The sequence below is a fragment of the Artibeus jamaicensis genome, unplaced genomic scaffold (genome assembly GCF_021234435.1).
Source record: "Artibeus jamaicensis isolate MK-2021 breed Jamaican fruit bat unplaced genomic scaffold, CSHL_Jam_final scaffold_286, whole genome shotgun sequence".
NCBI classification, from domain to species: domain Eukaryota; kingdom Metazoa; phylum Chordata; class Mammalia; order Chiroptera; family Phyllostomidae; genus Artibeus; species Artibeus jamaicensis.
In genome coordinates, this window is record NW_026522034.1 from 7,045,363 (window position 1) to 7,061,636 (window position 16,274).

The following is a 16,274-nucleotide window of genomic DNA, read 5'->3' on the forward strand; positions in this document are numbered from 1 at the left end:
AAAAAATACTGCCAATTAGAGATGCAAAAATGATATTTTACTGTTATTTTAACTTTAAAGTAGTAAGCGTGAGAAGCAACTTAAAAAAATTTTTTTTATATTGACTCAATTGTATAGTTAGGAAATTCATAACTACTCAAGTTAACCGGCTGTTTCACTATTCTTCCTCTTCATCTCTTTAAATCTTCAGGTAGAGACCTTTGGAAGAAAGGACCATCATTACAACAGGTAGATACTAATTTTAATTTGAAAAGTTATATGTTTGACATCTGCCCAGAAGGTATCCAGCCATGTATTTTTAAAAATAGAGACATTTGTTGAAGAAAATTATAAGATAGAAGAACATTGTACACAAGATAACAATGCCTCAGTCCCCTTCAAAGTAGGCACCTTGGGACCTCACACAGTTCTCCTAATTGCCATTAGCTGCCCCGTTGTGTTTTCCTGAATCTCATCCATGGTCTGAAACCACTTCCCTTTCAAAGGTGATTTTAGTTTTGGAAAAAGCCAGAAGTCACAGGGTGCCATAAAAATAGTGTATGCCTTGCACTGATTTTATTATCAAGTCACCACTTAACCCAGGTTTTGTGACCTAACTCAGTGAATGTCTTACACTCCCCAGTCTCTTCAGGTTCCAGGGGTTGGTTCACGGCACTCTGTCCGTCTTGCCACAAGCTAGTGTAGGCAGCTCCCCTCTTCTGTGGCTGCTTCCTTCCAGGCTCTCAGCTTTTCTCTAGCGAAAGGAATCTGAGCACTTCCACACCCCGAAGAGAAAGGAATCAGGTACTTTCTGAGCAATTCTGATCATCATTCTGCATCATTTCTCCACCTCTCACCTGAACCTGAAAGCTATGTTAAAGCATATTTTCCATTTTAATCTGTCAGAATTAAGTCATATATTTATGCATGAAACATATCCGCTGTCATTTTGCTTTTCCATCTGGAGCAACTGTTTGAGCCTCGTCTCTCATTCCTCAGATAACTTAAGTGGGAGGTAGAGTGAAATAAAACGGACACTATTATATCCATACCAGCCATCTCACATAGAGTCAGAGAAAAATAATTTCTAAAACATATAGGTATTTAAAGAACTATCATTGAATATTAATACGGGAATGGTATTCTGCCTAGTGTTATCTAAAAGAATACATGGAGTTAATATTCTGCTAGGAACTGTAAAACTCATTTGTTTCCATGATTTATTAAATACATTAAAAATATATTCTGTAACTAGGATATTTTCCAGTACTAAGGGACATGTAATTCCTGTTAAGAAATATAGTTTAAAAAATAAAGCTTATATCCCTGGCTGGTCTAGCTAGCTCAGTGGATTGAGCGCGGGCCTGTGAACTGAAGGATCACAGTTCGATTCCCAGTCAGGGTACATGCCTGAGTTGCAGGCTAGTCCCCAGCAGAAGACCCACGAGAGGCAACCCTACACTGATATTTCTCTCCTTCTCTCCCTCCATTCCCCTCTAAAGATAAATAAATAAAATATTTTAAAAAATAAAGCTCACTCAGTTTGCTTCACAGGTATCTGTGGAGTACCTATTGTATGCCAGTTACTGTTCTAGCTACTGGAGAGATCTTAGTGTTCAGAGTTTGAGTCATTGAAGTGATGGAACTAACTCCCAACCCAGTGAGACAGATGATCAGCAGGTAGATGAGTATTTAAGATTACAGCAGAGTCTTTGAAGAACAGTGAACAGGATTAGGAGATGAAGAGGGAGAGGGTAAGAAGCTGTTTCAGCCTAAGTGGTCAGCCAAGGCCTCTCCCAGGATGGGACATTGGAGCAGAGACCTGAAGGAAGTGAGGAGGAAGCCGCGGGGACCTGCGGGAGATGCCTTATTGAGAGAGGAAGGGGACGTGTGATCTCCCGTGAGGGAGCATGTTCAACAGGGCCACAGTGGCAGGAGAGATGCGCACGTCAGGGGGCAGTAGATGTGACGGGACCGGTAACCCAGCGCCAGGTTGCCAGGGACCCTCTGAAGGGGAGGAGGGGTGTGGAACTAGTCTGTGATGGTCAGAGTTCACGTAAGAACAGTGCTTTGGTGGAAGGAGGGAGGGTAGAAATATAGTTTGGGCCACATTGTAGATACAGAATATCTTCTAAATGGGAACTTGTCCCTCGAATTCTAAGTTTAAACTCATTAAACACTTGGTTAAATGAAACTCGACAAATAATACAAAACATAAAAAAATTATCTTGGAAAATTCAAGCATTAGCTTCTCTTGAATTTTCTTTCTTTCTTTTTTTTTTTTTTTTTTGCTCTCAAATAGGAAGAAAGAAATAGCTTTCTAAGTTATTGTGTAGATTTAAAGGTCAGTCTGGATGAAAAAAGGAGGTTGTTTGCTGTCTGGTGTAATAATTCTGTTTTTATTAAAGCAGATCTCTAAGCTGGAGTAAGGTTTGAAAGCAGTAAGTGCACTAGACAGCACACACCCAGCCAAGTCTCGAGAGACCTTCCGTATAGCTCTGGTCAGAGGGTCGTCTGTCTCTTACCTACCGCAGCCCCCTGGTGTTTTATTTCATCGGTGCTCAAAGAAAGAAATAGTTTCCATATTTTTCTTTCAACATGTATCTCCCCTCCTTCTTGCTTTAAAGAGTAAACTCTTCCTTTGGGAATGGTTGATGATGCTTTATGGCACAGCTTTAGACTTCTGTCTAGTACAAATTCTCTCTTTCAGAATTTGGTTACTTTGGTTCAAATAAATCCTTAACAATAAGCATTTTAAGTTGTGTTACTTTTTAGCATTTTAAAATAAGTTATACTTGATTTATTTAAAATCAATATCCTTAAATATGATTTCCATTTGGAGTTTTAAATGGAAACAAATGCAGCTACCTTGTGTTATGTATACCAAAAGTTAATGTTGGATAAATTGAAAAATCACTAATTGGGTTTATTGCCTACTGAGCAAAATGAATATTTCTGTATTCTCGTACTTGCTAACCTGTGTTCTCTTCTGTTTTACCAAAGCGAAATTTGACACACATGCTAGATGATGTAAATATGAAGTCAAATCAGAGGGAACATCAAAGCATTCAGGTAAAAAAAATATTATCTTTCTTTGCAAAGAATTCCAGTGATTTTTTCTTGTTGTTGTTGTTTTTGGTAGTCGGGTAGAGGGAAAAGAGAGGGAGCAAAAATGTCGGGGGAATGAGTAGGGGAAGCAAAAGTGGCTTGTTATGTTTTGTGACTCCATTTTCTTATCCAGTCCCTTCAGAAAGAATTTACTTTAGATATGAATGTTTGGATCAGTATTATTTTACACAAAGTATTGTTTTAATACATATTAGGAAGCAAATAATTTAACAACTTTACATAGCTTTTTCTTCATTTAAAAGTATTCGTTTGGGCCAGAAATCATAAATTGCTATTTATTGTACATAACTAATTATAACGATAAAATGATACTTGCTAATGTAAGTAAAATAAAATCTGAACTTCTTCTGAAAGTATTCTTATTTTGATTCAGAAAAAAATATTTTTTGTTAACCACACAGCACTGTTTACCTTTTATATTTGGGAAAGGGTTCAAAAAGTAATTGTTATGTGGATTATGTTAGAAAGAAGAACCATAATTAAATAAATGGTTTATCTTATGACTGAAATACCATTAAAATGTAAGTTGAATAGCTGTTTTCCATATGCTGAAACAAAAGTATTTGGGTTTTATAGTTTACTATGTAGTATTAAGAGAGTGAAATATATAGCCTTAAATGAAGACTTAAATGTTTTTTTTTATAGCACTGAAGTGGTGATTAGTTTAACAAAAGCATTAGAATAGTCTTGTAAATTTCAGAGGTGTTAAACAAGTTAAAATGGCATATTCTTCTGCTATTTTCCATTTCCAAGTAGATGATCCTTTTACTTTTTATTAGAATCATGATGGTTTGTTTTTTTTTTTAGGATTTTATGTATTCATCTTTAGAGGGGAAGGGAAGGAGAGAGGGAGAGAAATACCAATGTATGGTTTCCTCTTGTGCATCCCGTGCTGGGAACTGGCCTGCAACCCAGGCATGTGCCCTGACTGGGAATCGAACCGCAATCCTTTGGTTCACAGGCCTGCACTCAATCCCCTGAGCTACACTAGCAAAGGCAGAATTGTGATGGTTTGCTCTCTTATATGTACTTGTATTCACTGGATATTATAAGATTATAATTTTTTATTTCCAATCTATGGATTTATATAATTTGGATATCATTGAAATTATTGTATCTTTATAGTTAAAGCTCTTTTATATACATATATATAATTATATAGTAGCACACTGTTTTTTAAAATTCCTTTCATAAGAATTGGTCTTTTAAGGTTGATCTACCTAGCACCTGTTTGTTATCTTTACTATTTAAGGAATTGGAGCTTGAAAATGGAGATTTGAAAGACAGGTTGAGAAAAATTCAGCAAGAACAGAGAATATTATTGGATAAAGTCAATGGTTTACAACTACAGCTAAATGAGGTAAATAATCTGCATATTAAAAATCCACACTATTTTGCTTCCAGTAATCACCGTTGATAATAAATTGTTAATAATCACTTGTCAAATCAAGTCAGATACTGTGTGCTTAAAGAGCTAAAATTTGGTCATTGCTCTGAGGGAAGTTCTGTCTCCCTGGGGCCTTTACATGAAGCTTTTAGTGTTTGATAGATGAGGGGGGACCGACTAAACCCAGAACTATCTTCTGGATGACGGGCCCATTGTAGTACAGGCTTCCACCACCAGGTGAGTGTTCTAGGAACCCATAGGTGCCAGTGTGCCAGTTGTTGTGAGAGGCTGCGTTCGGCTTGAATCAATTTTTTTGAGGATTTTTTCAACACATTTTCCTGTTTCATGATGGGGATTTACAAGCACCTGCCCACACCTCACTGAGTGTGCAGCAGTTTTTGACCAAAAAGAGCACGACCCCCATGCCCCTCCCTCCCTATCCGCCTGATTGCCCAAGCAACTTTTTTTTTTTGTTTCCCTGGATGAAAAAAGTCCTTAAAGGGAAACGTTTTGCTGATATGGATGAGATTCAACGAAAAATAGCAGAAGCACTAAAAAGGCATTAAAATCGATGAGTCCAAAACCTGTTTTGAGCAGTGGAAAAAGGTCTCCATAGGTGTGTTGCGTAAAATGAAGAGTACTTTGAAGGTGATGGAAGTTTAAACATGTCAGAATACACAATTTTTTATAAATAAATTCCATTTTTGGGGGGTCACCCTCTCACAAGAACAGAAAGTCATGTTGGCATGTAGCAGTACCAAAGGACTTCATTGTAGTGGGACTGTGGGATTGTAGAGGAAAGGGCAGACAGAGTGTGAGGAGGAGCAGGTGGGGGTCGATCATTGATGGGTTTCCAGAAGAAGCAAAGGTGCTTCTGCACCTGGAGGGTGAGGAGAATAAATGACAGCGCAGCAGAATCGGGTGGGCACTAAGACTGGGGCATTCCTGTTCCCACTCTTAAAGAAACGTGCTGGTCTTTTTAAAGGATATGTGCCATGCTTAAGCCTTTTAATGAACTTCCAAGAATGAAAATACATTTCCTTTTTTTTTCTTTTTTTCAATTTAGGAAGTAATGGTTGCTGATGATCTGGAAAGTGAGGTAGGATGATCAGTTCTACTTTAAAGCTGTGAAATGTTATGGAAATTGATGATATTTCAGTAGAGGTTTAAGTCCTGAATTGAGATGGAGACCAAGATTCTATTTATTTATAGTTATTGGTCAGAGGGGAAAAAAAGCTTACATGTGACTGTAAAAGAGCATTTAAAAAATTATTTATTTATTTATCTTTAGAAGGGAAGGGAAGGAGAGAAATATCAATGTATGGTTGCTTCTGGTGCATCCTCTGCTGGGAACTGGCCCCTGCTGGGTACTAGCCTGCAACCCAGGCATGTGCCCTGACGGGGAATCAAACTGCGATCTTTTGGTTCGTCAGCCCGTGCTCAATCCACTGAGCTACACCAGCCAGGGCTAGAGCATTTTGAAAATAGTGGCATGGATTATCGTTGACATTTTGTTGTTATCACCTCTGAGTATCTCATTTTCTGTGATGTTTTTCATGAAAAGACGTAAAATTCTAAACATTTTAAATAAAATATCTGAAAATAATATTTAAGACAAACAGGAATTTTGAATTTTTCATAATATTGTTTGTATATATTGCATATTTTATTAGTATATTTAAAGAAATTGTTAACTCTGCTAATAGTTAAAAATCCAGTATGCTAGAGATTTCATTAACTGCAGCCCTCAAAGTAATTCGAACTCATGTTTCCCAAAACACATTTTAAATTCAGTTTCAAGCACAGTGTGATTTTGTTCTGTATTTATTCCTTTCTACTTCAGAAAGAAAAGCTGAAGTCCCTTTTGGCGGCTAAAGAAAAGCAACATGAAGAAAGTTTGAGAACTATCGAGGCTCTGAAAAATAGATATAAATATTTCGAGGTATAGAAAAGCTTAAATAAACTATTTCATATAATTCGGATAGTGTTAAAGGGCTTGGAGTCAGATGTGAATTTGTGTTATCATTCGTTTTTTTATAGTTTAAATATATTGACCTTGGGTAGATTTTTATTTAAAATTTCTGAGCTCGTTACCTTTTGGCAAAATTGGAGTTACTGTGCCTTTTTCCAGTTGTTGTAAAGGGTAAATGAGATCATTGAAATTGACTGGCATGTAACTGACATTGGGTTTGCTTCCAGTTTCTCATCCCAGCCTTCTTCATTGTCCATTCTTACCATTTAAAAAGTTTTTTTTAATCTGTAAATTTACAATAATTATGATGGCAGGAATAACAAAGCATTATATCAGTGAATAGTGCTATTTCCAGGATTATCTCAGGAAACATTTCATACCTATCTAGATTAAGTAGAACACATTGTTTGATGAAGAATAGGGTGTTAAGAAAGCTCAGATTATGTACTAGTCTTTGGTTGGATCAATTAACTTTTAGTTTTTCCAAGGCCATGTTTTTCTAAAAAAAAATTTTATTAAAAATTAAAAAGTATACATGCTCAAGAGTATTAGTTGAAAATTTTTCACAAATTGAACATATACCCAATCAAGAAACAGTATTATCAATATCCAAAGGCTTCTCACACTTGTTTCCTGTCAGTACTCACACTCTCTGCCCCAAGGGGGACCATTCTCCTGACTTTTAACTGCATAGATTTATTGTGCAAGGACATAATATGTGTTTTATAAATGTCATTCATCACTGGGGAATTGCTGAAGAGGGCGGCTTTATCCTTATTCAGGAACATACCATATTTTTCAGACTATAAGATGCACCCCCCCATTTGGCCCCTGCATTTGGGAGGAATAATGGTTGTTAATGCTGCTGTTAAGTTCTGCTTACATTGGTGAAATATTATGTTATTTTATGTTATTAAATATTTTACCACATTTTTTGCTTCGAAAAATTTTTTCTACTTTCCTCTAAAACCTAGATGTGTCTTATGTTCCCAAAAATATGGTAGCTCTGAAGTACATAACAAAAGTAATTTTTTGAATTTTGATTTTCAATTATAGTTGACATTCAATATACTTTATATTAGTTTCATGTATACAGCATAGTTGTTAGACAGTTATATAATTTATAAAGTGATCCCTATGATAATTTAGGCACCATACACAGTTAGTACAGTATTACTGACTATATTCCCTGTGCTCTACTTTACATCCCCATGACTTTTGTTACTACCCATTTGTTGTTCTTAATCTCTTCACTTTTCCCCTCAGCATCCCAGCCCCGTTCCTCTCTGGGACTACCAGCTTGTTCTCTGCATCTGTAACTCAGTGTCTATTTCATGTTCTTTCATTTTGCTCTTTAGATTCCACAGATAAGTGAAATGATTTGGTATTTGTCTTTCTCTGACATATTTCACTTAGCACAATACCCTCTAGTTCCATCCACATTGTTATAGATGGTACAATTTTATTCTTTTTTACAGCCTCGTTATATTCCATTGTACGTATGTACTACATCTTTTTGATCCGCTCATCTACTGATGGGTTGCTTCCATATTGTGGGTATTGTAAATAACACACAATGAACATAGGGGTGCATATATCTTTTCAAATTAGTGTTTAGGGTGTCATTGGACATATACTCAGAGGTGGAGTCACTGGGTCATAAGGTAGTTCTGTTTTTAATTTCTCCATAATGTTTTCCATAGTGGCTGTACCAGTCTGCATTCTCACCAACAGTGCATGAAGATTCCCTTTTCTTTGCCAACACTTGTTTGTTGAATTACTGATGATAGCCATTCTGACAGTCATAAAATAGTAACTCGTAGTTTTAGTTTGTATTTCTCTACCGATCAGTGATGTTGCTCTCCTTTCCATTGTGTCTATTGGCCATCTGTATGTTCTCTTTGAAGAACTGTCTATTCAGGTCCTCTGCCCATTTTTTAATTGGATTGTGTGTGTGTTTTGGTGTTGAAATGTATGAATTCTTTATCAGTTTTTGATATTAACCCCTTACCTGATGTATCACTGGCAAATATTTTCCTCCATTCAGTGGTTGTCTTTTTATTTCATTGATAGTTTCCTTTGCTGGGTAAAACCTTTTTAGTGTAATGTCCCATTTCTTTATTATTATTATTATTATTATTTTTGTTTCCCTTGCCTGGGGAGATATATCAGAAAAAAATGCTGCTAAGAGAAATGTCAGAGAGTTTATTGCCTGTGTTTTCTTCTAGGAGTTTTATGGTTTTGAGCTTTACATTTGTCTTTAATCCATTTGAGTTCATTCTTGCGGGTGGTGTATGAAGATGGTGTAGTTTCTTTTTTGTTTTTTTCTTTTTTTGCCATGCATCTGTCTGATATTCCAAACACCACCTATTGAATAGACTGTCTTTACCCTATTGTATGTTCTTGTCTTCTTTGTCATATATTAATTGACCACATGGGTGTGGGTTTATTTCTGGGCTCTCTGTTCTGTTCCATTGATCTTTGTGTCCCTTTTTATGCCAGTACCATGCTATTTTGATTATTGTGGCCTTGTAGTATAGTTTGATATTAGGTTCTGTGACACCTTCAACTTTGTTATTCTTTTTCAAGGCTTCTGTGGCTATTTAGGATCTTCTCTAGTTTCATGTAAAATTTTGAGTTCTAGTTCTGTGAAAAATGCCATTGGTATTTTGATAAGGATTGTGTTGAATCTACAGATAGCTTTGGATAGTAGGGACATTTTAATGATGTTAATTCTTCTCATCTATGAACGTGGTATATACTTTCATTTATTTGTATTTTATTTAGTTTCTTCAGTGGCTTGTAACTGTTCAAGTATGTGTCTTTTACATCTTTGGTTAACTTTATTCCTAGGTTGTTTGTTTTTTTTTTTTGATTCAGCTGTAAATGGGATTGTTTATTTTTTCTTTCTGATCATTATTGGTGAATAAAAGTGCAGCCAACTTCTAAATATTTATTTTGTATCTCGCTACTTTACTAAATCATTTATCAGTTTTAGTAGTTTTCTGGTGGAATCTTTAGGGTTCTCTCTATATAATATAATGTCATACACAAATATGGACAGTCTTACTTCTTTCTTCACAATTGGGTGTCTTTTATTTCTTTTTCTTGTCTGATTGCTGTGGTGAGGACTTTCAATACTATGTTGAATAAAAGTGGTGAAAGTGAACATCTCTTGTTCCTGATCTTAAGGAGAATATTTTTAGCTTTTCCCCATTGAGTATGGTGTTAACTGTGTGTGTGTCATTTACAGTCTTTCTTATGTTGAGATGTGTTCCCTCTTATCCCACTTTGCTGACCACTTTTGTCATAAATAGCTACTAGATTTTGTCAAATTCTTTTTCTGCATTTATTGATATCATGATTTTCATCCTTTATTTTGTTAATGTGGTATATCACAATTGATTTGCAGTTATTGAACCATCCTTGCATCCCACAAATAAATCTCACTTGATCACGGTGTATGTTTTTTTTTATGTATTGCTAGATTCAGTTTGCTGATATATTGTTAAGGATTTTTATATCCATGTTCATAAGGGATATTGGCTTATAATGATTTTTTTATAATGTCTTTGTCTGGTTTCAGAGTCAGGATAATATTGGCCTCATAAAATGAGCTTGGGAGCATTTCTTTCTCTTGAAATTTTTTAGCTTTTCTAAATAGTTTAAGAAGGGTAGGTGTTCTTTTTATTTAATTTTTGGGGCAGGGGATGTTTGGTAAACTCACCTGTGAAGAGATTCAGTCCAGAACTTTTGCTTGTTGGGATTTTTTGATTATTGCTTTGATCGTGTTGGTTATAATTGGTCTGTTTAGATTTTTCGTTTCTTCTTGATTCATTCTTGAAAGACTGTATGTTTCTTGGAATTTATCCATTTCTTCCAGATTGTTCAGTTTGTGGGCATATAATTGTTCATAGTATTTTCTTATAATCCTTTATATTTGTGTGGTACCAATTGTAGCTTTTTCTTATTTCTGATTTTATTTATTTGGGTTCTCCATAATTTTTTAAAAAGATTTTATTTACTTATTTCTAGAGAGAGGGGAAGGGAGGGAGAAAGAGAGAGACAAACATCAATGTGTGATTGCCTCTCACGTGGCCCCCACTGGGGACCTGGCCCACAACCCAGGCATGTGCCCTGACTGGGAACCGAACTGGCGCCCCTTTGGTTCACAGCCCCCCGCCTCACACAAAAGTCTATTTTGTGTGATATAAGCATTGTGACCCCCACTTGCTCTGTTTCTATTTGCATGAAATATCTTTTTCTATCCTTTACTTTCAGTCTGTGTGTTTCTTTTGATTTGGAGTGGGTTTCTTATAGACAGCATATATATGGGTGTCTGTTCAGCTGCCCTATGTTATTTGATTGGAGGATTTAGCCATTTGCATTTAAAGTGATTATTGTTAGATATGTAGTTGTTGACATTTTATAATCCATATTTATGTTATTTTTTTCCTTTTTCTTCTTAAGTACTTTTAACATTTCTTTTAGTGTTGATTTGGTGATTAGTAACTCCTTTAGCTTTTCTCATCTGTGAAACACTGTATCTTACCTTCAATTTTAAATCATGGCTTTGTTGGGTAAAGTAGACTTGACTGTAGGTCCTTGCTTTTCATCACTTTGAATTTTGTGTCCATTTCTTCTAGCCTGAAAATTTTTTGTTGAGAAACCAGCTGACAGTCTTATGGGAGCTCCCTTGTAGGTAACTAACTGTCTTTCTCTTGTTGCTTTTAAGATTCTCTTTTTGTCTTTAACCTTTGTAATTTTAACTATGATGGGTGTTGGTGTGGTCCTCTTTTAGTTCATCTTGTCTGAGACCCTCTGTGCTTTCTTGTACTTGTGTATCTTTTTTTTTTTTCACCAGATTTGGGAAATTTTGAATCATTATTTCTTCAAATAGGTCCTTAATCCCTTGCTCTCTCTCTTTTCTTTCTGGCATCCCTATGGCGCAGATGCTGTTGTACTCAATGTTGTCCCGGAGAGCCCTTAAATTATCTATATTTTTCTCATTTTTTAATTTCTTTGTTTTACTTTTTTGCTGCTCTGTGTGGGTGTTTTCCACTCCTATGTATTTTAAATTGCTGATTCAATCCTCTGCTTCATCTGTTCTGCTGTTCATTTCTTCTATTGTAGTCTTTATTTTGGTTATTGTATTCTCCATTCTGACTGCTTCTTTTTTATGTTTTCTGTGTCCTTTTTTATGCCTGTTATCTATCTCTTTGTTGAAGTTTTCTCTAAGTTTTTTGGCCATCCTTGTAACCATTGTTTTGAACTCTCTGTCTGGTAGATTCCTTACCTCCATTATTTAGTTTTTCCTTTGGCGAGTTCTCCTGGTTTTCCATTTGGGACATGTTTATTTGTCTCCCCATTTTTCCTGCCTTTCTGCGTTTGTTTCTATGGATTAGATAGAGCTGTTATGTCTCCCAGTCGTGGTAGGGTGGCCTTATGTAGTAGGTGTGCTGTGGGCTCCAGTGACATAGTCACCTGATCACCTGATCCAAGTGCTTGAGGTGTGTTGGTCATGTGTTTCCTACCATGTAGCTGAGTATTGGTTGCTGTTGGCACATTCGTGGGTGGTGGTTGGCCCTCAGGCTGGCTGGGTATGAGAATTGGTCATGATGACTATGTATGACCTGCTACACAGGGTCTGACGCCACAGAATGGAATTTGCCACAGCAGAGTCTAGAGTCATCACATAGTGTATTGGTTCTGGGGACCTTTGGGGAAGAACTCCGCTGCAGATTAATATCAGATGCTGTCTGCGACCAGGCCCGGGGCTACCTGTTAAGAGTTACAAGGTGGTCCACGGTTGGTAGCTGCTTATGCTGGGCCTGGGTGCATGTGGAAGGTGCCAAGCTATGAACTGAGGCTGGCTGCCACCAGTACGTGGCCTGGCATAGGTTGGCAAAAGGCACAAGGTACTCTAAGACCTTCTGCTGCCTGTTGGCTACCTGCAAGGTCCGACCACTGAAAGAGCCTAGGGTGGTACGCAGGGTGGGTGAGGCAGTTCTCAGTGAGTCACCAGGGTGGTGCAAGTGGTGTTCACCAGATCGACGCAGATTCAGACTTTGCATTTACTGGGTCTGAGGCCACTCAGTGAAAGTCTCAGGGTACATCGAGGCCAGACATCACCTCCCTGGGGCCTGTGGACCTGTGTGGTGGGGTCTCAAGATGTCCATAGGTTGGAGCTAGTAGAGTTCACAGGCAAATGCAGATTAAGATTTGGCTATGCAGAGGGAGGCCTCAACAAAAGAAAGGTGGCCCTTGCCTTGAAGTGATGTGACTTGGTTTCTCCCTCTGTGCCTCAGCACCCCCAGAGCTTGACTGAAATTTCTTGAGAGTTTTTTGACAGATGGCATGCAGGCCCAGGCTGGTTGCAGCAGACAGAGCCTTGGGTGGTACACAAGTTGGGCAGGGTGGGGGCTCAGGGAGTCATCAGGATGGAGCTAGAGTAGTCCCCAAACATGGCACATGGCATTAGCTCACCAGGCTGATGCCATGTTTGGGGAGGGTCCAACTCCGGAAGGTAGCAGCCTTGGGCTGGGCAGGAGAACTCAACACAAAGACATTGGCGGCAGTCCCTCTAGCCCTCACCCTGAAGCCACACATATTAGTCTCTCTGATGACTGCTGGAGCCCAAGGTGAGTGCCTGCAAGTGGGTGTTTGTGCACTGACCCTGTAAGAGATGTCTGGGTTTCCAGCAGCCTTCCATCTCACCCTGGTGGATGGAACTCCACTGACTTTCACAGCCAGATGTTTTGTGGGCTCCTCTTCCTGGCACTGGTGGTCCAGGCTGGGAAGGCCCCTTGGTTCTCAGGGGGAACCTTTGCAGCTGAGATATCCCTCCCGATTCTCCACCACCACACCCAATGGGCTGGGTACAGGGCCAGCCCATTTCATGTCTCCACCCCTGCCACCAACCTCTATGTACTTTCTTTGGCAAATGCTTAGTTATAGGTCTTCTGTTCAGATAGTCTTCAGATGGTTATTCAGGTTTATTGTTCTATAATTTAACTGTAATTTTGATATGGTCATGGCAGGAGCTAAGTGCAACTTCCGCCTACTCCCTTCTTGGATTCCTCCATGACTAATCAATAAATTTTTTCTTTGTAAATATAAAAAAATAAGCGTATAGCTTTTAAAAAGAATGTAAAAACACAGATGAATCTCACGGACGGAATGTTGCATGGAAGAAATCAGACTCGAAGAGTGCACACTATATGATTACACTCTTACGTAGTTCAGAATGAGACAAAACTAATCCATGGTGACAGCCGTCAGAACAGAGACTGTCTTTGGTGAGGGGTCTCTGGCGAGCGGTCACTGGTGAGGGGTCACTGGCAAGCTTGTGCAGGAAGAAGCTGTGGTGGTACTGGAAGAGGACGTCTGTGGCACGGTTGCAGTTGCACAAAGTAGAGTTGTGCAGAAATTCATTGCACTGTGCACCAAGTATTTGTGCACTTTATTGCAAATGCATTATACTCTGATACATTTAAAAGAGTAAAAATGGTGATTTTATTTATGTGACTGAATTCTGAAGAGTATTTAGAAACAGTTTTGTAAGCGAAAGCATTATCTAGTATGATGGCCTCTGTCTTTTCCACATTTGAAGACCGTTTAATGTTAGTAGTGAACCTACTAGTACCTAACATTTCATACTTCCAACGATGTGCCAGAAACCTCTCTGTGCGCTTTACTTGCATTAATAACTACATCGAATCTCTGTGGTAGGTGTTGTTATTATCCCCACTTCGTAAGTGAGGATATTGAGGCACAGAGTGACACACCGTGAGGGGTTTTACAAATAGTGAGCGGCAGAGCCGGAACTTGACCCCAGGTGGCCTGGCTGCTTCGTGCTCTTAACTACTGTACCAGTGCCCCACTCAGAATGGCTTGGACAAGAAAATACAGATGCGTGTGTGGGCTCTTTGAAGTGTCCATCAAGTTCGGCACCTATATTGGGTACTGTTTATGTATTACTGTTTTTCTAATAGTAACCCCTCATGTGGTAAGAATAAAATGGTTTTATGCAGTTTTAGATGAAATTAAAGCAAGTCTGTAACTTTCAATGAGGTTATAATAAACTGTACAAAAATACCATTTTTTCTTGTAAAATACACACTTATTTTAGAAAAATTAGAAAATGCAGTTAAACTGAAAGCAGAACATGAGCGTTCCTGCCGTTCCAGCGCTCTCCACACCCGGGCCTGCCCCCTGAGACCTTCTCCCCTGCCTGTGCCACTGCACATCTCGTGGGGGGCCATTGTGCATTCTGTTTGGTAACTCTTTTCACTCAGTATAATGGGGACACTCTGTCCAGTTAATACATATTCATTATGATGAATTTTTGTACTAGAAATAATTTTTTACTTTCAAAAAGAAAATTATAGGGCCCACTTTGTATGTGACTTAGTATTTATGAAAGCAGCGATTTAAAACTGAGAATTCATCTCTACTGTATTATCTCACATGCATAAAAATCTTCATAAACTTCAAACAGAATTGCTGTGTCATGTGTGATATTTAATATGTAGGTATTTCTCATGTTTATAGAAAAATATGAGAAAATACGGATTTTTTAGAATGAGGCTAATTGTGTTATGATAAAAGTATTTCATTTGCATAATCAAGGAAAGGTAATAAACCCAAACTAAGTTTTTTGACACGCTTATGTTCATAGGCCTCCCCCCACCCACCCATTTATAACTCCATTTGGTAACTGTTTCAAACTCTACTATTAAATATTACATAGAACAAAGAGCTTAACTAAGTTCACAGGCGTATTTCTATACCTTTGGGGCAATAAGAATTGGTAGATGTAACATTAATTTAGTTATACAACTATAGACTCTTTATTGTGGTTACCTACGTCAGAGTTCAACACATAACTATTAGTTCTAGTACACACAGATACACAAACGTAAATTTACATATCCATATCTTCACTCTTGAAGGTATAATGTTTTAAACTATGTGTTAGATTCTTTGTATTTGGCTTACTTGGGAAAATGAGCAACCCAGATATATTTTATTCAGGGTAAAGTTCCTCTCTTCTTTCCCTCCCTCTTTGATAGATGTAGTACTGAGTATAGGTTTTTGCCTCAATTTCATTTCCTGCTCTCTGTCTCCTTTCGCCTTCAAAATTAATGGGTATTCTATAAATTCTGAAAGAAGAGGTTACTACTAAATTTCACAGTCAGCGAGGCAGGGTTCGCACTCCTGGCAGCGGTAAAGTAATATGGTGCAAATTGGCATTTCCTTCCTTTTGGGGAAAAGAAGCAGCAAAGAATATACATTGAAAAGTATTCATGGGGAGGGCCGTGGGCTGGAATGGCAGTAAAAGACAGGAAACTGTACATGAACAACAGTTAAAATAAAATTTAAAAAAATTATTCAGTTCATTTGGAGCTCACTTTTTTTCTGTTGCACAATAAAGTTTTTCCTTGAACACTTGGCTGCTGTTATTAAAATGCTTAGTGAAGTAGTTTATTCCCTGCTGATTGTTGCCGGTGCTGGGTCTTTGCGGGTTCTAGCAGAATAATACTCGGGAGAAACAAGGAATGTTTAAAATGTGGTTTTAATGACTGGATCATTTAGAGATAAATTAGGTACAAAATATAACAAAAGGAAGTGGTATTCACCTAAAATGTTTAAATTTATACTTTTGATTTCAGAGTGATCATGTTGGATCAGGAAGTCATTTCAGTAACCGTAAGTGTAAAAATGTAGATTATCATTCCAGTTCACCCAGTTTAAGCAAAGACTGTTTATGCCTATTAATTTTTCTACCTGTATGTGCTAATGCTC

At 37.7% G+C, this 16,274-nt stretch overlaps 1 protein-coding gene across 3 annotated transcripts in view; it reads left to right on the forward strand.

Moving 5' to 3' along the window:
* The window catches only part of UACA (uveal autoantigen with coiled-coil domains and ankyrin repeats), an 88,274-nt gene that overhangs the window by 58,426 nt on the left and 13,574 nt on the right, over positions 1–16,274 (forward strand). For all 3 annotated transcript variants that reach the window (XM_037137271.2, XM_037137272.2, XM_053656846.1), the window contains exons 9-14: positions 191–228; positions 2,983–3,051; positions 4,361–4,468; positions 5,562–5,594; positions 6,339–6,437; positions 16,142–16,178. In XM_037137271.2, the coding sequence (XP_036993166.2) occupies positions 191–228; positions 2,983–3,051; positions 4,361–4,468; positions 5,562–5,594; positions 6,339–6,437; positions 16,142–16,178 (384 nt within the window). The remainder of the gene's footprint in view (positions 1–190; positions 229–2,982; positions 3,052–4,360; positions 4,469–5,561; positions 5,595–6,338; positions 6,438–16,141; positions 16,179–16,274) is intronic.